General features: G+C 41.2%; 1 protein-coding gene across 1 annotated transcript in view; it reads left to right on the top strand.

The window, feature by feature from the left end:
* Window positions 1-24,764, top strand: part of LOC126278856 (cilia- and flagella-associated protein 44-like) — a 577,958-nt gene that overhangs the window by 537,655 nt on the left and 15,539 nt on the right. Inside the window, exons 25-26 of the mRNA XM_049979132.1 lie at window positions 14,336-14,561; window positions 14,661-14,795. Coding sequence (XP_049835089.1) covers window positions 14,336-14,561; window positions 14,661-14,795 — 361 coding nt within the window. The remainder of the gene's footprint in view (window positions 1-14,335; window positions 14,562-14,660; window positions 14,796-24,764) is intronic.

Below are 24,764 nucleotides of genomic sequence, written 5' to 3'. Positions count from 1 at the left end.
GATCCTTTAAAAGCTGAATTTCCTAATGGATTGACTCACTTCATTGGTGGTGATGCTGTCGATGTTGAATCTGCTGTTGAGATGGCTGTTCCAGCTGCTATTGCAGGAGCAGCTGTTGCTGTTGCTGTTCCATGAGCTGTACGAGTCTGATGTCCATGGGATGCTGCTAACCTTTTACATCATTGCCAGTTATAGTGTCATTGGTATCTGACAACATCAGGAGGGGCTAGCAAACCTGCAGGGACTGATTGACCAACCGAGGGTGTCGACAGCATGCCACCAAAAGGAAACAGAAATACAACAACAAAGAAGAACAAACGATGATGGCACAGCAGAAAAATAAGTCCAGTGAGTAAACCAAGATCAAAAACCCCAGAACCGTAACAAATCCAAAATCAGACAATGATATTTAGCAAGATTATTACTACAGTGCACTGAAATCATGACTGACTAACTGAGATGCGCTGCTGGCTTTAAAAGGTAACTGTAACTGTTGATAGGGTGGCAGGATGGGTGTGTTTCATAGACTGTGCTGCAGCAGCAACAGCAGCAGCAGTGCCTTATAGTGGCTGCCCATACCTTCAAGCAGTCTTTCAGATCCACCAGTCTGGTATGCCAGAGGTGGGGGGGACCTGAGAGACAGAAACCTTTTCTTATATTATGTAAACTCCTGACCATTATATTTATTATTAAATAAGATTGTAATGTTTTATTTTAGACAATGAAAATAACATTTTTTTTACTTTTCTGTGTCACACAATGATCTAAATTATTAACACAGCAAAGAGGGCAAATGACAACCAATGAGATCATATCTTGGTAGGGCAGCAGAGTGGTGGCAGACACACGAGAGTTTATTGATTGTGACAGAAGTAGGCTGAAGGTTACTAATGCCTGTAGTTCTTCACTGGATGTGGGTGAGAAATGGGATGGCAGCAGCAGCCAGCAGGGGGTCTTGAGCATGGTCTGCCGAAGAATGTAACGCCATCTCAGTGACATAGTGACGAATGACGTCAGAGCCGGTAGACAGCTGCCTGTCATTATCTCATTGAAATCAGTGCTACAAAGACATTGGGCATGAGTAAAGTTTCTAACAACACAGAACAGTGACTAGCATAATTTCAAACAACAGACATTAGTTTTTAATAGACTCACCAGGAGCAGCAGCAGCTCCCTCATGAAAATGCCAGAAAGATGGATCTGGCAGCAACCCCATGGAGGCTACCATGAGTAGACTTAAATGCATCAGTTACCTTATGCTTGGTTAACTCTGTCACTTGTTGCTGTAATGCATACTTAACTACTATTTTTCCATTTATATCTTGTCACTTATTGATGAATGCTGGAAAACATACTGGAAGGCAAATAAAGATTCTATTCTATTCTATTCTTACAGCAACAGGAAGTCAGTGAGTGCACTCCAAGACAGGATACCAGAGATGCAATGCAGATGGCTGCTGTAGATGGTAGTGTTTAGGCTACACAGAGTAAACAGCAACAGAAGCAATTTATGAGCTGCAGACATTCAGGGTTGCTGTCCCAGAGTAGGAGTTTCAGTTCAGAGAATTGTCTGGTAACTTCATTCAGTTCAGAGAATTAACTGGTAACTTCATACACTATCTAAACCAGCATTTGTCAGCTGGTGTGTCGTGAATCATGAATACATGTCTGGTGTATTCTGAGATTTTTAATGTCTTCTAATCTTCCGCATATAAAATATTTCAACATAAAAAATTTATCGCAAAATCATTTCTTGGAGTAGCCCGATATGCAAGAAATCTTATTATATGTGCCTATACCTATAACAATAAAAAATGTGTTGTATACTTTATGTGTTTGCTTTTTTTGCATCTAGGAAAAAAAATCACCTGTCACAGCTTTTGCAAAGTTTAAAACACACTTTTGTGTGCCCCAAAGAAACGAAAGATAGAGAAATGCAGGTCTACATGCTATAGTAGGGTACCACAGTAGATATAGTTCGAAACATGGCATATGCAGCCAGCATGCTCCTTGCTCCTGAGGACAGCACTGTCAGTGGATTCACACGGGGAATGAGTAAAACTACTGGAACAGTGGTCCCCACCTCTGAGAGAAAAGTCTACATTCTTAGGAGGAGCAAAGTGAAGTAATATTCTATTGTTTCTAGCCACAATAGGAAGGACAGTTATGTTTAACTTTCATCTGAATGCTTTTTCTATCAGATAAGGAATTTGGTAATGTAATGGCCAGGAACATCACTAACTACAAGTAGGAAAATGGAAAGAACCTGAAAATGGTTGGCCAGAGCCACACCTGAGATTGGCCAATGGATTGTGGGCTGACTGTGAATAGCAAGAAACTCTGTGCTGTCACAATCCTTTAAAAACTCAGGATTTTTGTACTCAGAAGAGATCATTGGAACACTGACTCTGTATTGCTTGGTGTTAGACTTGGGTAACCTCTGATTTAAGTCTGTTTTCTCACTTGCAGTGTTGCCCAAATTTTGGTATTTTATAATGCTTCTAGTGATTGAATATAAAGTTCTTGAGTATCCAGCTGTGTCAAGTGATTAAAATTATAGCAACTTCTGGCCAAGCAGTCCTTGGCTATTTTCAATTAGTGTGACTGCCAGTGGACTACTGGTACACCCTTATATACACTAGCTGCTGGTTTGGCCGTATATGGGCATATATTTACGATGTGCCCACTTTAACTTTGCGATTGCTGGATGCTACACCACAGTGAGCTGCAGGCCAGCTTCTCTATTAAGTGTGTTATCAGTGATTATTATTTTAATAGCTTCTTTAATTACACAGTCCAGAAGCCATTAATGTGAGCCATAAAAGACATTTCATCACATTTTATCCAATGACCATTTTCTAATGCATGCTCAGCCAGAGCAGATGTCTTGGGGTAAAATAGGTCATAAAACCTCTCATGCTCCTTGCTGTGTTGTTTCACATTGTATACTCTTTGTCTAATGCAAGACTGGCCGCACTTGTGAGGTATCATGTAGACCACAGTTGTTCTAAGACCCACTGCTGCTTTAACTCATCTCAGTAATTGATGGATGTTTTTGGGGCCTGAAGATGGATTTTATCTTGTTTCATTTCAGCAGACTGCTTATCTTGCCCAACATGGAGCCACAGGATGGCAAGAAAGCAAGTTTCCTTTCCTGCACCTCATTGGTGGCCTTATTGTGATTCTTAATTGAAATCACTTCATTTATTTGGCGAATGTTATAGCTGTTGCTTCTAAGGACCTTATGTAGGTGGCTCAACTCACTGGGCAAGTTGTCAGCGTCTGATATTATTCTTGCACAATTCACCAGTGTTTGCAACACAGTAAGCTTCTGTGCCAGGTGATGATGGCTGATAATTTGCAAGTACACACTGGTGCAGACAGGTTTTCTTTAATCGCTGTGGACAAGACATCCATTTCATTTGTGGTGGATGAGTATGTTGAGGATGGACAATGCATTGTCTTTTTGTTCCACCATGATGAACTGGATGTTACTGTTAATATTATTGAGGTGTCCCAAGAACTCATCACGTTTTGCACATCCATTGAGCCAAATGACATATGTGTTGCTAACATATTGAAAGAAAGATGTAGGCTTTAATGGTGCCTTGTCTAAGTCTCTCTCCACGAAGAGACTTGCAGCAGCTGGAGCTAACAGGCTACCCATTGCAACTTTATCTGTCCAATTCTAATACTGGCCATTGTACAGGAAATATGAAGGCATGTATGTCTAAATAGCTTGAATAGGTCACTTACAAAGAAGTGGGATACTAAGTCCAAAGAGTTTTTGATAGGCAAATTCGTAAACAGCAACACCACATCAGCGTTGAACATAAGTCACCCTCACTAAGTTGCAATCACTTTTGGCTGATAAAATCTGCTTATTTTTTAGTATGATGTGGACAGTGTGATGCAAGGAGATTGGCTAAGTACTTTGTCAGCTTGTATGTTGGTGAACCAATGGTGGACATGGTAAGGTGGAATGGAGTTCCAGTCCTGTGCAGCTTTGGCAAAGTATAAGCAGTAGGTGGTCTGGGTGCCTATGGAAGAAGATTCTTGACCACACTGCCTTCCACCAGAGCTCTTGAGAAGTTCAGATGTCTTTCATATTATTCTCAATATTGGGTCATGTGGGAGTTTCTGTTAAGTTTCTTCATCCAGTAACACACAGATGTCCATATCATAGTCCACATATTCGATAATTATGGCTGCATTGCTATTGTCAGCAGGAAGGACCACAATCATTGCATAGTGCTCACAGGACATTTCACTCAGCCCTGGTCATGTTAAGTGCTGGTAACTTTGCTTTCATGAGGATATGGTTTGTTTCATAGCATATTTTGTCCAGTGTTTCATTTGGGAGGTTGCAGACTGTCTGTTCAGTGCCACTTATTATTTCAGAGATAGGAATGCCCCAAAGTAAAAGGGCAAAATTAAGTTCTTCCTTAAGTGCCGACATTGCACCCATGTCTATAACTCTCACTGCCAAGTTGATGACAGATTGTTCTGAGGATCTGTGGACTACACCATTTTGTTGTCCTGAAAGGCAGCTTGAACTATCAATTTTTGCTTCTCTGTCATTCAATATTAGCCACCTACTGGAAAGATACAAGATCAAATCCAGCTGCAGGCCCCCGACAAAAATCCATCATTTACTGAGAGTATATAAACACATAGGAAGTATTAGAACACCTGTGGTCTACAAGCTACCTTCCGAGTATGGCCAGTCTTACGAGGGGGGTCAAAAAGTTTCTAGCCTAACAAATAAAGAATGACAGAAATTTCATAATACTAATTAATTTCTCAGTATAACTACCTTGTACACTAATACACTTGCGGGCATGCTCAGATAACTTGTGCAAACCATTAAAATAAAAGGTCTTTGATTTCAAGTTTAACTAGGCATTCGCAGCATCAATCACTGCATCATCATTGTCAAATCATTGTCCTCTGATCTCCTTTTTTAGGTTTGTGAAAAGAAAAAAGTCTGATTGAGCCAAATTTGGAGAATATAGTAAATGATGTAACAATTAAAACTCACAGTCATGCAGAGTTTCCGGTGTTGTGAAGGCCTTGTGCACCGATGCATTGTGCCTTTTTTTCTTTATCCTTTCTCTCAAACAGTGAATTGTGAATTGTGTTTTATTAGCCTCATAACATACACATAAAAATCATGTGATTATGGTACAGGAGACATGTCAAAAATTACAAACTAGAATCTAATACTAATTTTTAAAACTATATTTAGTCTATGTAGCAGTGTCTATATTTTCTTATTTTCCAGCGTAGGTAAATATCTTTCTTGATAATGGACAACAGATTTTTTTTTCACAATATAATGCTAATTTGCAGTTGGATTCTGCTCAAATTATCGGTTCATCTTCTATGAACTCTTCTAATGAGTAATAACATTTGTGTATAAGAATTTCATGTAACTTCTTTTTTAGTGTCCCTAGTTCCATGTTTAGAATGTTTTTGCCTTTAAGTTTGTTGTAGACTTTCATGCCCATATATTGTGGGGACTGAGCATATAATTTCAATCTATGGGCAGAAAGCATAAAATTATCTTTATTCCTTGTACTGTATGGATGATCAAATTGTTTCTAATGAACAATTCCAGCTTGTTGTATAAAAATATCATTGGCTCGTTAATTTATAGGGAGGGGACAGTCAAATTTTTTAGTTTCTGTAATAATGGACGACATGATTCTCTTTGCTATGCAGTGCACGTATTTCTGCAGGAGGGTGCAACAGTATGATGCGTTGATAGTTACCCTTTTGCAAGTAATCTACCATAATTACCCCTTCTGCATCCCAAGAGACCAATGCAATCACCTTCTCTGCCTAATTTTTGCACCCAAAATTTTTTTGAGATTAGGGCATGAAGGATGTTTTGATTGTTGTGACTGTTGTTTTGTCTCTAAATCAAAGTGGTGAACCCGCATTTCATCCATTGTCACATACCTTGCAAGAAAGCCATCTTCATCTGCTTATTGGCAGATGATTTCTTCACAACATTGAGCACGCTCCTGTCTCTGATCTGTATTTAAGTCTTTCGGGATCAAGAAGAAACTTCCTGCATTCCCAAAAGGTTCTTTTGTATGGGTATGTACAACTCTGGCATAATCGAAATAGACCTATTACACGGAACACACTTTTCTGATGTCAGTAACTTTCGCATTTGACCACACAGAATTTATACCATTCAATAACTGACACAATGTCTGATAAAGGCCCTTACTCTTTGCCTTTAAATATGTCTGCTTGTGTCTGTGTATGTGCGGATGGATATGTGTGTGTATGTGTGTGCAAGTGTACACCTGTCCTTTTTTTCCCCTAAGGGAAGTCTTTCCGCTCCCGGTATTGGAATGACTCCTTACCCTCTCCCTTAAAACCCACATCCTTTCGTCTTTCCCTCTCCTTCCTGAAGAAGCAACCATCGGTTGCGAAAGCTAGTAATTCTGTGTGTGTGTTTGTGTGTTTTGTTAATGTGCCTGTCTGCCGGCGCTTTCCCGCTTGGTAAGTCTTGGAATCTTTGTTTTTAATATAATTACATGCATCTGTTCTTTTGGAAATTTCCAAAGGAACAGACGTCAATGATTGACTTACAAAACCTTACATTCATAACTAAAGGGAAAATTGTATGACATAGCTGTTTTGTGCACTGAAATAATTCAAAAGCTGCACTTGAAAATTTGTGAGAGGACCAGGAAATGAACCCAGAACCTCTACTTCCCTAGGACAGTTTCCTTAACAGCCTCAGAGACTTGGACATGCCTCCTATCCAACTCAAATTCTAAGGTGCTGCTCACCACTGATGTAACCCAAATCATATTCCCTGTTGTGCACAGCATCATTGGTTTCCCACAAGGAGATGAATGATGGCATGCATCCATACTGAAATAGTCATATGCGATTTGTGAGGTACACTGTGTGATCAAAAGTATCTGGACACACCCAAAAAAAAAGTTTTTCATATTAGGTGCATTGCCATCTACTGCCAGGTATTCCATATCAGCGACCTCTGTAGTCATTAGACATCTTGAGAGAGCAGAATGGGGCACTTTGCGGAAGTCATGGACTTCGAACGTGGTCAGGTGATTGCGCGTCGCTTGTGTCATACATCTATACGTGAGATTTGCACGCTCCTAAATATCCCTAGGTCTATTGTTTCTGATGTGATAATGAAATGGAAACATGAAGGGACACATACAGCACAAAAGTGTACAGGCCGACCTCATCTGTTGACTGACAGAAACCCCCTGGCAGTTGAAGAGTGTCATAAATTGTAATAGGCAGACATCTATTGAGACCATCTCATAGGAATTCCAAACTGCATGAGGACCCACTGCAAGTTCTATGACAGTTAGGCGAGAGGTGAGAAAGCTTGGATTTCATGTTCAAACAGATGCTCATAAGCCACACATCATAACGGTAAATGCCAAACGATGCCTTTAAGGTGTGGAAACATTGGATGACTGAACAGTGGAAAAACGTTGTGTGGAGTGACGAATCATGGTACACAATATGGCAATCTGATGGTAGGGTGTGTGTTTGGCGAATGCCTGGTGAATGTCATCTGCCAGCATGTGTAGTGCCAACAGTAAAATTTCGAGGTGGTGGTGTTATGGTGTGGTCATGTTTTTCATGGAGAGGGTTGCTTTCCTTGTTGTTTTGTGTGACACTATCACAGCATCCAAGCCTCCGATGTCTGACTTTTGCTGTTATCCAGAACACACAACACTGGATGCTGGCTTTGTGTATGAAAGTAATTCATGCTCTCCCATCTTGCATGAAATGCTAGTACAATACTGCGACTGTTATTGACTGAACATACTAATAAATTATGAAGACTAAGATAATATTCAAATGTCACTGAGTGACACAAACTTTCAAATCTTGCAAGAAACAGCAGAAATAATGCATGGAAATGTAATGGTTATTGCTGAAGCCTTTCTCTACTCTTGTGACCCTATTGTTACCAACACTGCCATATACTGACCATGCGTTTTGCATCACATGCATTTCGAGGGTGTGCTGAAAAGTACAGTCTCTGAATTTTGTGTTCTGTTCTCAAGATAGGGGAGGTATTACATATAATGCATGTTACCCGGTCGACTTTCCTGCTTTGCTGAAATAAGTTGCAACACTCTTCTGCTAAGGGCTCCAATCTTTAGCATGTAACACAGCGGTGTGTAAATAACTATGTAAGTGTATTATGAGATGCTCAGAAAACTGAAACCATGAATTCGAAGACTTGTCCACTCATGGAGCACCCTCTCCATCAACACAGTGCCAGACCACACACAAGTGCTGCAACATCTGCAACAATCTGACACCTTGGATTCACTATCATCAATCATGCTCATTACAATCCCTACTTGGTCCCATCTGATTTTCATGTGTTTCCAAAACTTAAAGAATGTCTTTGAGGATGGAACAGTGCAAGCAGAGGTAAGGTTGTGGTTCTGTCAAAAAAGTTAGATATTCTATGACAGGGGTGTCCAATGTGCACCGCAGGCCACATGCAGCCCAAAGCATGTGTCAGTGTGGCCCACAAAGTCAGCATCTGCCTCGTATTCAGTTTAAAAAATCCTTAGAATTTCGTCTATGTAAAGTTACAATAATCTGAAACATAATCTTAAAGATGGGATGAAATATGCAGGCATACTTTCCGATCTGATGCATGAATTGAAAGTAAATTTAACGATTTTTGAAAAATAGTCAAAACATTTGTATTTATGTGACAATTTTTACAAAAAAAAAAAAAGATATGTTGCCAGTATATTTTCATGTGGAATGCATGGAGTTCTGCAGTCTTACATCCAACTAAAATAAAAATTTCATCCTGTATCCTTCTTGGACTTTTACAAATCATGCTTCCCAAGAGATAAATATCCCTTGCTGCATAATCATGAATTATATGTCTTTGTTTGGAAGCACATATATTTGTAAACAGTTACTGTCAAGAGTAAGCCACATAAAGACTAAAAATAGAAACAAAATCTCAGATAACACCTTGATAACACTTTGAGAATTGCAACCACTTTTTTCAAAAATGACACCGATACATTAGTTTCCCAAATTCTAAATCAAATGTCACATTAATTGTAATTAATTATATATATTAACAATTGTAATTACTTATATAATTTGTTTAATGAAATTATGTACATAAAATGTCAGATTAATTCCAGCTTTCCTTTTTGGAATAAAAAGTCATAAATTAACAAATTCTAAATTATTTAAATGTTTTAACTAAACTGACAGAAAAAATCATAATATAGAAAAAAATTATTGCTGTAGAATAATGAAATTTCAGGAACACATTTTCTGTGTAACATATTTAAGTGATAAACATTGCAAGATCACAGGTTAATGTAAGCAAATATGAAATGATCAGTGTAAATGCCAGAAAATTGCACACAGGCATTGATACCTATGTACTTTGTGTTGTATAGGTGCTGGATGTCAGTTTGCATGGTTTAGTTCCGTGCCTGCTGGCCAGTACAGGATTGGTTAATGCTGGTGTGGATGACTCTGGAGTTGTCGTCTGACGATCTCCCGCATGCACCACATTGGACACAGATCTGGTGTTCAAGCAGGGCAAGGCTTGGAGCTGTTTTTGAAGTAACCGATTTCTAACATTTTGTTGTGTCACTGTGGTGTCAACTGCTGCTCAAATTGCTGCTGGAGATGCAATATGATATTGCAGAGCCACACGCCAAACATGATCTTCCGTCTCGGCAGTGCCGTGGTCATCCTGAGCATTGCCATCTTATGGCCATACATTCTCGTGACCAATGCTGTCAGCAGTCATGTACAGAGACTACATTGCTGCCAAGTCTTTCCACGATGTCACTGAAGGAAAATGCAGCTTCTTGTAGCTGCACCACATGACTTGGTCAAAGTCAGTGAGATGTTGATAATGGCATTTTTGTCACCTTAAAGGCATTCTTAAGTTCTTGACGACATCAACCAGGTCCAATCTCAGAGCTAATTATGCTCATGACCGTTACAGTCTGTATTTAAGACAAACTTGATTTGCATCCTCAAAGTGGAGCTACTAACGCCACTCTTATGCGACTAGCTTGAAATCTAAATATACAAGGGGGACCCAAAAATAACCAGAATTTCTTTCTAGAAAGAATATACTTTATTGTTTTCAAATACAACCTTAATCCCCTTTGAAGTTCTCTCCATTAACATTAATACACTTGACCAAACCTTTCATTCCAGTGTTCGAAGCACCTTTTAAATTCGTCTTCTTTGATGCCTGCTAGCACTTTCATGACATTGCATTTTACGTCTTCCACATCTGCAAAACGCTTCCCTCTCAAGTCTCTTTTCATCCTCAGGAATAGGAAGAAGTCCGAGGGTGCTAAATCTGGTGAATAGGGCATGTGGGTCAAGGTAGTCGTCTTCATTGAGGCCAAAAACTGGCGAACGCTGAGAGCTGTGTGCGCAGGAGCGATGTCGTGATGCAGGAACCACATGCCAGAATCCCACAAAGCTGGACGTTTTCGCGACAAACTTCTGTGAAGTTGTTTCGTAACCTCCAAATAGAATTGGTGGTTTACTGTCTGGTTTTCAGGGACAAATTCAGAGTGTATGATACCTTTGATGTCAAAAAAACAGATCAACATCGTTTTCACATTCGATTTCATTTGTCGAGCTTCTTCTGGTTGAGGTGAGCCAGGTGACTTCCATTGTGATGACTGTTGTTTACTTTCTGAATCGTATCCATAGCACCATGACTCATCACCTGTAATGATTTTGTTTAAAAAATGTGCATCATCTTTGAAAGCGTCCTTCATTTCGAGACAGGCCTGAATGTGACGATCCCTTTTATCTGTGGTAAGAAGCTTCGGCACGAGTTTTGCTGCCTCTCTTCGCATCCCCAAATCGATAGTCAAGATGTGCTGAATTGAGTTCCAGGACAACCTGGACAAGTTCTCGAGTTGGTCGATTGTCCTGCGTCGATCTTCACTGATGAGATCAAGGATTTTGTGGATGTTGTCTTTGCTTCGAGCAGTTGAATGTCGACCCGAACGGGACTGATCTTCAACCACCAACCACCATTTCTCCCTTTTAAAACCAAGAAAACCATTCGTACACTTGTGTTTTACTGTGAACATGGTCTTTGTAGGCTGTCTAAATCATCGCAACAGTTTCTGCTGCGTTCTTGTCGAGCAAGAAACAAAACTTCACTGCTGCACTGTTTGTAAGAACTAGCCACTTCCTTGGGTCACGTCTGCACTGTACGCACACTCAAAGAACTGCCACAGAAACCACACTTCTCACTGTTGGGTCACGCCTCATGGCAGAATGACTCAGCAGAACTCCTACTCCAAGTACACGATGTACTGCATTACGATCCGGTTACTTTTGGGTCCCCCCCTCGTAAATCCTCTTTCAAATGTACAAACACGCCTACCAACTTTCGTTTGCGTCGTACAATTCCTTTTTGGTGTTGTGATCTTTTTTCGGTTAGCGTATATTCCTACTGTCCCAACTATTTTTTTTCTTTTACTCAGCGGTTATTGTTAATGTTAAGTATATTATGTGTGGCCGTGAATACTCATCTTCCTTGATTGTAGCCCACCAGGTAAGCAACTAAAAGACCCCAGTATCAACAAACTGGTTTCGTTGAGAGGAATGTGTTCATCGCCAGGGTGACTATGTAGAGAAATAAATATGCAGACGTGAAGAACAAAGATGTAGAATGATAGTAAAGTTCGTTTTATTTAAAAAGCTTTAAGAGTTCTCACACAAATAAATCAGAGATATTGCTTTTCAACATACCCTCGTACTTTCGTAGTCGATGTTTTTATTATTGGAAGCCACTTTCTCAACAATATTTTGACTACAGCAAATTCCACCTGTGTAGAGACGGTAAAAGTCAGCTTGCATTGTCAGTCGAATTCAGAAGAATATGCTGCATCACCAATCATGAATGAGACAATGCGGCCTCTGTTCACTGTTCAGTCACCCAGTATTTCAACCATAGACTGTGAACACATCACCACTTCGCAGCAAGAAGGGTTGCCAGGGTGGCAAGCTACCTACTGAATTAGTGTGTGGCACAGCATCGTCATTCGAAATTTCAGCTTCTATCACAAGCTTCAAAACTTCGAAGATATGCCAGATAACAATATCACACCATGATTAACACGAACTGATAACTGCTAACTGCAAATATTAGTTCATAGGTACCCCAAAAAGAATGTCTGCTGCTTTCTGGAGGTGCCTGGACGGGCAGACATTACACAACCATCTGCACTTGATCAATTTACACTCTTCCCTCCCTCTCTGTCTATCTGTACTGTGGGGCTTGAGTAATGTGGGGAATGGAAAGTCTGGAATGGAATCTGGATCTGTGCAATTGTTTCTCTTCACAGTCAAGTACAGGATTTGCCTGAAGCCTGATGAAAATCTTAGAAGAACTTGAAGGCAGCCATGTACTGATGGATTTCTCAGGTATGCAGCCCAAATCGTTGGTCAGGGAAGAGTGGCAGTCATATTTTAGTTGTTGTTGTTGTGGTCTTCAGTCCTGAGACTGGCTTGATGCAGCTCTCCATGCTACCCTATCCTGTGCAAGTTTCTTCATCTCGCAGTTCGTACTGCAACCTACATCCTTCTAAATCTGCTTAGTGTATTCATCTCTACGATTTTTACCCTCCACGTTGCCCTCCAATGCTAAATTTGTGATCCCTTGATGCCTCAGAACATGTCCTACCAACCGGTTTCTTCTTCTGGCCAAGTTCTGCCACAATCTCCTCTTCTTCCCAATTCTATTCAATACCTCCTCATTAATTATGCGATCTACCCATCTAATCTTCAGCATTCTTCTGTAGCACCACATTTCGAAAGCTTCTATTCTCTGCCTGTCCAAACTATTTATCGTCCATGTTCCACTTCCATACATGGCTACGTCCATACAAATACTTTCAGAAAGGACTTCCTGACACTTAAATCTATACTCGATGTTAACAAATTTCTCTTCTTCAGAAACGTTTTCCTTGCCGTTGCCAGTCTACATTTTATATCCTCTCTACATCGACATGATCAGTTATTTTGCTCCCCAAATAGCAAATAGTGTCTCATTTCCTAATCTAATTTCCTCTGTATCATCCCACTTAATTCGACTACATTCCATGATCCTCGGTTTGCTTTTGTTGGTGTTCATCTGATATCCTCCTTTCAAGATGCTGTCCATTCCGTTCAACTGCTCTTCCAAGTCCTTCGCTGTGTCTGACAGAATTACAATGTCATCGGCGAACCTCAAAGTTTGTATTTCTTCTCCATGGATTTTAATACCTACTCCGAACTTTTCTTTTGTTTCCTTTACTGCTTGCTCAATATACAGATTGAATAACACTGGGGAGAGGCTACAACCCTGTCTCACTCCCTTCCCAACCACTGCTTCCCTTTCATGTTCCTCATAACTGCCACCTGGTTTCTGTACAAATTGTAAATAGCCTTTCGCTCCCTGTATTTTACCCCTGCCACCTTTAGGATTTGAAAGAGAGTATGTTTTAGTATGATGTACAATGGAGCATGCTTGGAACATGTTGCAGTGTTTTGTCACAGGAACTATCCTAGCACACTAGATGACCTCAAAAGTGGGGCAGGCTCGAGCAGCAATGTCTCCTTCACCTTCTGGACAGCATTACAAAAAGTATCTAAGCGTTCTGCAATGCACAAGCTGAAGAAACATGGTACTGAATGATGCCCAGCAGCAGACTTCTATTGGCACAGATATACAAAGATGTGCACTGTGAATAGGCCGCCTTTTTTATTACTGTTTTTTTTTTTCACAGTAACGTTTTCTTTTAGTTTCATCCTTTCGTTCCCTGATCCTCTTGCATCTGAGTCCGCACACAGTAGCCGGTCCTTTGCTTTTGCAAGAATTATTTATGAACACTTTATGATATCTGTTTCTAGTGTTCTTTCTTTCCTCTAAGTGATATCTGCCTTTTAGTTAACGACCTTGCCACAGTGGTGACGTCGGCCCCCTTCAGATCACCGAAGTTGAGCGCTGTCGGCCTTGGATGGATGACCGTCCGCAAACGAGGTGCGCTCAGTCCTTCTGAGGCGAACTTGAGGAGCTATTTGAATGAGAAGTAGCGGCTTCAGTCATGTAACCTGACAACTGCTGGGAGAGCGGTGTGCCGACATGTCATTCCATATCTGCGTCCAGTGACGCCTATCGGCTGAGGATGACTCGGCGGTCTGTCGGTTCCAGTGGGCCTTCCGAGGCCTGTTCGGACATAGAGGAGGAGAAAAATGAGCCTTTTGGAGGAAGGAGTGAATGTTTATTTTCTTTTTGCAGGAAAGACAAGGAACATCACAAGCGAATGTCGTCTGACTGCCGGCAAATGGCGCTTGATGCTGAATCTCTAAAAATCGAGATTGGGGAAGCAATGCTACAGAAATTTGGGCGGAAACTGAACTTAAAGCATTTAGCGGAAGCAATTCTTAAGAAGCATATTTCGGAGATGCGATCCTCTGTGAACAAATTAAGGCAAGAGTACGACAGAAAAGTTTTTAAAATGCAGGTTTGTCGTCTTTAAATATCGCAATCATTTTCTTCATCTACAATATTTATTTAGTTCTCTTGGACATGTCCTTAATTATTATTTATAATGCTGTTGCAGACTGAAGTGCAAGAGAGAGTGGAAGCTCTGTCTCGAATTATTCAACAGAATACTGAAAAGAAAAATCTACTGATCGTCTTGGAAGCAGAGAAAACTAAACTATGGAAACTCTTAAATAAACAAAAGACGAAGCAGGTAGGTCTATATCCACTCAGAACTATGATTGTTTTAATTTAAATATATTTGAAATCGTAATAGCAGTAGTAATTTACGAGCGAAAATTCAGATGATGAGATAAAAGACACTAACCTTATACCTTGATGTAATTTGGAAGAAATATATGTTTTGAACAATTCAGTCATTGTCAAGAAGAGTCGTCCAACATACTCGCGTAGCTGTAGGCCTAGACAGAAGACGATCTATTGCAGATTTGTGAAATAATTTTGTGCTCGAATATTATGATCTTTTTGGATACTGAAATATCTCCTCTATAGGAATCAGCCTTTATTCTGCAAAGAACTCTCTCTGGTCCCGAGGTAGCGGCATCTAGATTTATGTAGTGTTGGCACCTAATGTTCAAAATGTAAACTTGCAGAATATTAGATCAGTTATGTAACTAGAGTGAATATTTACTTGCCAACTAGCGAACAGTGAGAAATAGCAATTTGTGAAATAAGCCTAACTTACCAGATGTGTTCCAAAAAGAAAAAAAGGATCGTGGTAGCCTTACTGTTTGCAGAAATGATTTGATGGTTAACATCGGAAGCTCCGTGGGCTGTTCGCAGATGGTACCTAAGCAAATGACATTTACAGGATCAGCACTTGAGGCAGGGACTCCAGTTGACCGTCACTTAAACAAATGTTATTTTGCATAAGCAGACTTTGTCATCTTTTTAATCACAGATTATTTGCAATCTCTTCTCCCTCCTCCTCCTCCTCTTCTCCAGAGCGACATAGAAATCAACGCCAAGGTTGACGCCGTGCCCTTTGACTTCAGATAAGCATCTGCTTGTGCTGTCGTTTAGTGAACAAAATAGGAGGTTACCGAGTATTGGACCAGATTTGTGACTGTGTTCAAGACTTGCTACACTTTGTTCTTAATGGATCAAAATCGACAGATGGAAAAATACACTACTGGCCAATAAAATTGCTACACCACGAAGATGACGTGCTACACACGCGAAATTTAACTGACAGGAAGAAGATGCTGTGATACGCAAATGATTAGCTTTTCAGAGCATTCACACAAGGTTCGCGCCGGTGGCGATACTTACAACGAGTCGACATGAGGAAAGTTTCCAACCGATTTCTCGCACAAAAACAGTAGTTGACCGGCGTTGCCTGGTGAAACGTTGTTGTGATGCCTCGTGTAAGGAGGAGAAATGCGTACCATCACGTTTCCGACTTTGATAAAGATCGGATTGCAGCTTATCGCGATAGCGGTTTATCGTATCGCGAGATTGCTGCTCGCGTTGGTCGAGATCCAATGACTGTTAGCAGAATATGGAATCGGTGGGTTCGGGAGGGTAATACGGAATGCCGTGCTGGATCCCAACGGCCTCGTATCACTAGCAGTCGAGATGACAGTCATCTTATCCGCTTGGCTGTAACGGATCGTGCAGCCACGTCTTGATCCCTGATTCAACAGATGGGGACGTTTGCAAGACAACCATCTGCACGAACAGTTCGACGACGTTTGCAGCAGCATGGACTATCAGCTCGGATACCATGGCTGCGGTTACCCTTGATGCTGCATCACAGACAGGAGCGCCTGCGATGGTGTACTTAACGACAAACCTGCGTGCACGAAAGCAAAACGTCACTTTTTCGAATGAATCCAGGTTCTGTTTACAGCATCATGATGGTCACATCCGTGTTTGGCGACATCGCGGTGAACGCACTTTCGAAGCGTGTATTCGTCATCGCCATACTGGCGTATCACCCGCCGTGATGGTATGAGGTAGCATTGGTTACACGTCTCGGTCACCTCTTCTTGTCGTTGACGGCACTTTGAGCAGTGGACGTTACATTTCAGATGTGTTACGACCCGTGGCTCTACCCTTCATTCGATCCCTGGGAAACCCTACATTTCAGCAGGATAATGCACGACCGCATGTTGGAGGTCCTGTATGGACCTTTCTGGATACACAAAATGTTCGACTGCTGCCCTGGCCGGCACATTCTCCAGATCTCTCACCAATTGAAAACGTCTGGTCAATGGTGGCCGAGCTAGTGGCTCGTCACAATACGCCAGTCACTACCCCTAATGAACTTTGGTATCGTGTTGAAGCTGCATGGGCAGCTGTACCTGCACACGCCATTCAAGCTCTGTTTGACTCAATGCCCAGGCGTATCAAAGGCGTTACTACGGCCAGAGGTGGTTGTTGTGGGTACTGATTTCTCAGGATCTATGCACCCAAATTGCGTGAAAATGTACTGACATGTCAGTTCAAGTATAATACATTTGTCCAATGAATACCCGTTTATCATCTGCATTTCCTCTTGGTGAAGCAATTTTAATGGCCAGTAGTGTAATTTTAGGAGTACCCTAAGAAAGTGTGAGGGGACATTTACTGATTACAGTACGCAGGTTGTCCTAGGAGGAATGATCAGTATTCGTGGATATGACAAGAACACTCATTTGAAGCAAAAAACTTCGTATGGACATATGCCCTATCCCGAACAGTTTCCGAGATAGATCAGCGCTTGAGTCAGGGCCACCACTTTTATTCCTATGGCAGAAAGACATACCGAAAAAAACGTTTGAAAAATCGAGGTTGGTTGGGCTACAATAAAACGTCAAAGAGTCAGGGTAGGTAAGACACACGTGCGCACTACTAGCCCAAAAACAAATCTGAAACAGATATGTTCTATCTCGGAAACTATTCGGAATAGGATATATGTCCACAGGAAGTTTTTTGCTTTAAATGAGTATTCCTGTCATATCCCTCAATATTACCAACCCTCCTGTATCTAATGATCTAGTGGATTACGTCGGAAGATCTGTGAGGTTGTTTGCAGATGATGTGATTGTCTGTACGAAGATAGCAATGTTAGAAGATTATGATGAAATGTAGGAAGGCCTGCAGAGGACTGATGAATGATGCAGGCTCTGGCAAGACGTAAATAAATATAACAGAATACGCATGCACAAAAAAAGAAATTCACTACTGTACAATTACACTATTGGTGACAAATCACTAGAAGCAGTATCTAGAGAAAATAACAAGGGCTACCACTTGTAGCGACCTAAAGCGGAATGACTACTTGAAACAAATGTAGGAAAAGCAGATGCTAGAACGAGATTCATAGGATGCATATTGAGCAAATTAATTCATCCACCAAAAGGTGGCTTACGAAACACTTGTTCGAGCGATTCTTGAGTATTGCTCACCGGTCTGGAACCGTTACCAGTTGTTGTTGTTGTTGTGGTCTTCATTCCAGACACTGGTTTGATGCAGCTCTCCATGCTACCTTATCCTGTGCAAGCTTCTTCATCTCCCAGTACCTACTGCAGCCTACATCCTTTTGAATCTGCTTAGTGTATTCATCTCTTGGTCTCCCCTCCACGCTGCCCTCCAGTACTAAATTGGTGATCCCTTGATGCCTCAGAACATGTCCTACCAACGGATCCCTTCTTCTAGTCAAGTTGTGTCACAAACTCCTCTTCTCCCCAATTCTGTTCAGTACCTCCTCATTAGTTATGTGATCTACCCATCTAATCTTGAGTATTCTTCTGTAGCACCACATTTCGAAAGCTTCTATTCTCTTCTTGTCTAAACTATTTATCGTCCATGTTTCACTTCCATACATGGCTACACTCCGCACAATTACTTTCATAAACGACTTCCTGACACTTAAATCTATACTCGATGTTAACAAATTTCTCTTCTTTAGAAACGCTTTCCTTGCCATTGCCAGTCTACATTTTATATCCTCTCTACTTCGACCATCATCAGTTATTTTGCTCCCCAAATAGCAAAACTCATTTACTACTTTAAGTGTCTCATTTCCTAATCGAATTCCCTGAGCATCATCCGACTTAATTCGACTACATTCCATTATCCTCGTTTTGCTTTTGTTGATGTTCATCTTATACCCTCCTTTCAAGACACTGTCCATTCCGTTCAACTGCTCTTCCAAGTCCTTTGCTGTCTCTGACAGAATTACAATGTCACATCGGCGAACCTTAAAGTTTGTATTTCTTCTCCATGGATTTTAATGCCTACTCCGAACTTTTCTTTTGTTTCCTTTACTGCTTGGTCAGTATACAGATTGAATAGCATAGGGGAGAGGCTACAACCCTGTCTCACTCCCTTCCCAACCACTGCTTCCCTTTTATGCCCCTCGACTCTTTATAACTGCCATCTGATTTCTGTACAAATTGTAAATAGCCTTTTGCTCCCTGTATTTTACCCCTGCCACCTTAAGAATTTGAAAGACAGTATTCCAGCCAACATTGTCAAAAGATTTCTCCAAGTCTACAAATGATAGAAACGTAGGTTTGCCTTTCCTTAATCTTTCTTCTAAGATAAGACGTAGGGTTAGTATTGCCTCACGTGTTCCAACATTTCTACGGAATCCAAACTGATCTGCCCCGAGGTCGGCTTCTACCAGTTTTTCCATTTGTCTGTAAAGAATTCGCGTGAGTATTTTGTAGGTGTGACTCATTACACGGATAGTTCGGTAATTTTCACATCTGTCAACACCTGCTTTCTTTGGGATTGGAATTATTGTATTCTTCTTATTATGATGTACAAATAATGTAGGTGCTAAATGACGGGATATCCCACAGGGCGGTTTCACCCACCTATCAGAAAGAATGTTCTTCGTCCGCAGTTATGATATGTTCTTTCTCGTTGTTGATACAAGAGTTTTATGTGGTATGTGAATTTTTAGATTGTAGGTGAGAATAGTGGATGTGTGTATAGTGTAGTGTAATGTTTGTGTTATATGATGATGAGAGAAACAAGAGGATGACATCCTATGTTGGCATGCAGCCTAATGCTCCGAAAGCAAAGGGTCGGCCGATGGTCAGATCGCCATCAACAGTGTCACAATCCCTGACTTCTGCAGGGAACTTTGGAGCTTAACCCAGAAGATTGGCACAAAGATCTGGAACTTTACGACACCATCTCTCTCCTTTGCCAGCCAAATACTGGTGGTGAGAGTGTTGCACCAGGAGGATTTGAACCAGCTCTTCTCCGCATCAGCGCCACCACACAGGCATGCGTTAGCGACCACACCTAATGAGGTGTTACCAAGTCGGATGATTAGAAGAGATAGATAGGATCCAACAAAGACCACCGAGTTTCGCCACAGGATCGTTCTGTTGGTGTACAAGCGATTCAGGGATGATTGGAAAGCTCCAGTGACAGATGCTACAAGAGAGGCGTTGTGCATCACAGCGAGAGTTACTGTAGAAATTCCGAGAAAATACGTTGCGTAAATAGTCGGGCAACATATTACTTTCTGTCACATATGCATCTTACGAAATGACTATGACAGTAAAATCAGAGAAATTTAGGGTTGTGACGACTCTTCTTCCCGTGCATCAATTGCATGTAGGACAGGAAAGAGAGAGAATAATGGTGCGTGCGTGCCGTATAATTGTTCGCCTGACTGGGTTATTTCCATTCAAGTGGACACTCCCAACATTCGTTTATCTGTCAGCGTTAGTAGTGTGTGACGTTACGTGCTGACGTGAACGTTTAACTTCAGTTCCTCTGTTCGTTTATTTCATTTTTGTCACTGTTAGAATGCTAACCATTGAAGAACGTGTGCTTTTAGTCGAACAAGTGTTCAAAGCGGTCGGTAAATAAGCAGTTTCAGTTCGTCAAAAATTTAATTCAGTTTTCCCGGAGGCAACACTCCCACATTGCGATATTGTGCGAGATTTGATTAACAAATTTCGAAGTACGGGTTCAGTGACAGATGCACCGAGAAGTGGTCGTCCTAGCGTTTTGTCTGAGGATAAACTATGCGATATAACCGGTAAAATGCCCATTAGTCCGAACAATTGGTAAGAAAACTCGCCCGGGAAATCCATGTTAGTGTCGGAACGGCCCACATAGGTTTAAGGAAAAAAATTTGAAATTTTCCCATACAAAGTAACAGTCGTGCAAGAAGTGAAAAATATTGATCAGGATAAGAGACTGCATTATTGTCAATGGTGCAAATATTTCGTTCAACAAAATGGAAGGGACATTCTTAATGAAACGTTTTTCACTGATGAGGCGTGGTTTCATTTATCCGGGTACATGAACTCGCAAAATTCTCGTATGTGGAGTACTGCAAATTCGTTGTGTATTCATGAGGAACCACTTCATTCTATGAAAACAAGAGTTTGGATTGCAATTTCTAGACGTCGGATTGTGGGTCCCATATTTTTCAACGAAACGATAAACGCACAACGATACTGCAATGACATTCTGTACCCATTCATAGGAGAAGTTGTGTTAAGTGAAATACTGAACGGTTATTTTCAACATCATGGTGCAACCGCACATACAGCTCGCGTTTCCATGTCACTGCTTGCTGAAGTTTTTGGTGATCGTGTAATTTCATAGGGACTTTGGCCTCCACGATCGCCTGATAGAACACCACTTGACCTTTTCTTCTGGGGTGCAGCGTAAGCAACTGTCTATAAAAACCGGCCAAAATCCATATGAATTGAAAACTGCAAATATCCACTTTCACTGCTTCTGTTACAGAAGAAATGTTACAGCTTTTGTTTGGAAACATGATTAGACGAATTCAATTGTGTATTCAACAACAGGGGGAGACACTTTCAACATTTAATGTGAAAATTTGTAAGTGAAAATGAATATTCAATAAATTAATAAATTGTATTTCACTGAGTTTCATTTCGGTATATTCGCTTCGGCAGACGGCACGCGCTGCTAACAATGATACGGCACTACGGAGACACTTTTTGAACACCTCAGGTCAAACAAGCCGTTGCAAGTGGAGAGAGAAACGAAGTAGAAATTCTCTTTGCAGTGAATAGTAAATGTTTAAAGTGCAAATATTGAAACGCTGATCTGCAGTGGAGAATTATCGGTTAGTGTAGGCATGACATAACTGAAGCTTTTGGAACGGTCTACTGAAATAATCAACGAAAGCTTTTATACTGCAGGTAGGCGACGGTTTAAGGCCCAAGCGACTCAAGCAGCTTTGTGCAAAAGTTGCATACAGTGTGTATCATAGTTGGTTGCGAGAACTGGCACGGTTGAAAGTATATGATAACAGAAGCAGAGAAATTTCAGTAAACATGGGTCCCCAAACGAAGCATTTGCGAGGTAACTGCGAGTGAGTGATCACTAGCCGTCACTGGCTTCAATATCAAAGATCGTCCTAGTTCATATAAATGTTCTTGTAATGTAAACCTTTCGATTAAGTTGTCATCTAATTTGGAATAAATTTCACCCATGGCCTACGTTCACAAGGAATTCAATACCACTTCCGCAAGTCACATGTTACAGTTTACTGCACACCAGTACCCACGGATACTAGAATACGCGGTAGGGATCACGCACAGGTGGACTGTTAGCTGTGACGTCACCGTGATTCCTAGCACCTCGCCACACAGCCTTAAAGCTTATAGGCACACAGCGCTCACAACTCATAAGAAGGTAGGAATTTAATCGTGATTTTCCAGATTTTAGTGTATTGTTACTGTGAAGCTTTATGTTAGTCATACTTTTTTTGTGTGGCGGGTTTAATGGTAATGTAGCGTCCGAACTATGTCTTTTTCAAATTTTGTTAACAACTTTCAGTTTTAAGAACGCTAAGGCTTAAATCAATAAAACGTGACGGAACGAAAAATTTCCCTGAATCTTCTTGTATAGTGACTTCGTTAGGAAGAGGGTATTTAGGTATGTCCCTGACAAAAGATAGACAACGTAACCTCGCAAGCTTTGCAGTATCTTCAGATGACCAATTAGTACATCGTTCTTTCATAACTACTGGTTGTTGACAGAAAGAGAGCTCTGAATAACTTTCTGAACATGTTTCAATTTCATGTAACTCATCACTACTTCAACAGAGGAACGATCCTGTAAATCTGCATTCTTTTATCTAAGGTCTTTTATTTCTGTTTCCATAATTTCTAATGGTTAGTGTAAGCAAGCATTGTCGCATTTACAACAGTGTTAATTTTCGGTTCATGTTTTGTCTAGTAGTAACTTTTCCATTAGTTGATAATACACTGAAGAGGCCACAGATACTGGTATACCTGTCAAACGCCTGCCGGAGTGGCCGAGCGGTTCTAGGCGCTAAAGTCTGGAACCGCGCGACCACCACGGTCGCAGGTTCGAATCCTGCCTCGGGCATGGATGTGTGTGATGTCCTTAGGTTAGTTATGTTTAAGTAGTTCTAAGTTCTAGGGGACTGATGACCTTATAAGTTAAGTCCCATAGTGCTCAGAGCCATTTGAACCATTTTTGAACCTGCCAAACATCGTGTAGGGCTCCCGTGAGCACGCAGAAGTACCGGAACACGACATTGCTTGAACTCGACTAATGTCTGGTAGTGCTGGAGGGAACTGACACGATGAATCCTGCAAAGCTGTCCATAAATCCGTAAGAATACGAAGGGGTGGAGATCTCTTCTGAGCAGCATGTTATAAGGCATCCCATGTTCATGTCTGGGGATTCTGGTGGCCATCGGAAGTGTTTAAACTCAGAGAAGTGTTGCTGGAGCCACTCTGTAGCAATGCTAGACGTGTGGGGTATTGGATTGTCCTGCTGAAACTGCCCAAGTCTCTCGGAATGCACAACGGTCGTGAATGGATGCAGGTGATCAAGACAGTATGCTTACGTATCAGGAGTCCCATATCACTCAACTGCACACGCCTCGCACTATTACAGAGCCTGCACCAACCTGAGAAGCCTCTGCTGACATGCAGTGTCCATAGATTCATGAAGTTGTCTCCATACCAGTAAACGTCCATTCGCTCGACACAATTTGAAACGAGAATCTCACGACCAGGCAACATGTTTCCAGTAATCAGCAGTCCAATGTGGGTGATGACGGGCCCAGGTGAAGCGTAAAATTTTGTTTCGTGCAGTCATCAAGGGTACACGAGTGGGCCTTCGGTTTCGAAAGTCTGTATCGATGATGTTTCGTTGAATGGTTTGCACGTTGACACTTCTTATTGGCCCAGCATTGAAATCTGCAGCAATTTGGGGAAGGGTTGCGTTTTGTCACGTTGAACAATTCTCAGTCGTCGCTGGTCCCGTCCTGCAGGACGTTTTTCCGGCCGCAGCGATGTCTCAGATCTGATGTTTTACCGGATTTCAGATATTCATAGTGCACTCGTGAAATGATCGTACGGGAAAATCTGCACTTCATTGCTACCTCTGAGATGCTGTGTCCATCGCTCGTGCGCCGACTATAACCACGTTCAAACTCTCTTAAATCTTGCTGACCTATCATTGTAGCAGCAGTAATCAATCTAAAAAGTGCGCCAGACACTTCTCTTATATAGGCGTTGCCGACCGCAGCGCCGTATTCTGCCTGTTTACATATCTCTGTATTTGAATACGCACGCCTATACCAGCTTTTACCTGTTTGCATATCTCTGTGTTTGAATACGCATGCCTAGACCAGCTTGTCTGGTGCTTCAGTGTATGTTTACCTGTAAAATATCATCTGCATCTTTGCAATGGCTTCGTTTTTGTGCCCATATATTTCTGTCATTATTAGGTTCAGTACTATGTCCTGAATCAACACCAGAGGATGGTAGATTTGAAATTGGAACTGCATCATTTTTTAACTTAAGTTTTCAACTGAAAACAATTCTACACATGTACATGCATTTATCCCTTTTCGTTTCGTCTCATTGTTTTTAAGAAACATACGAAACTTAATTCGTAACTTAGTTGTCTGCTGTGGTTAGTTGAACTGGCGATCGCGGAGCAAATCATTATTTTTTACTTAAAAACTTACTCTTAAAAATATCCCTCAGAACACTTGTAATTACGACACCACTCTGAAAAAATCCCCAGTCACTAATAAAATTTCATACTGCCGTAAAGAAATTTGTTTTCACTCTAAAACGTAGTTACAACACAACAGGTTATTCAGTATCCGTGCCAGTACCGGTTAATGGAGGTGTTCCATATGTAGTCTTGGCATTTGGAGTTAACGCCACCCTCGTCC

Source organism: Schistocerca gregaria, chromosome 6 (assembly GCF_023897955.1).
Source record: "Schistocerca gregaria isolate iqSchGreg1 chromosome 6, iqSchGreg1.2, whole genome shotgun sequence".
In the NCBI taxonomy this organism is placed as follows: Eukaryota; Metazoa; Arthropoda; class Insecta; order Orthoptera; family Acrididae; genus Schistocerca; species Schistocerca gregaria.
Note: the sequence above shows the minus strand (reverse complement) of the source record. Positions and strands in the feature narration are given on the sequence as shown.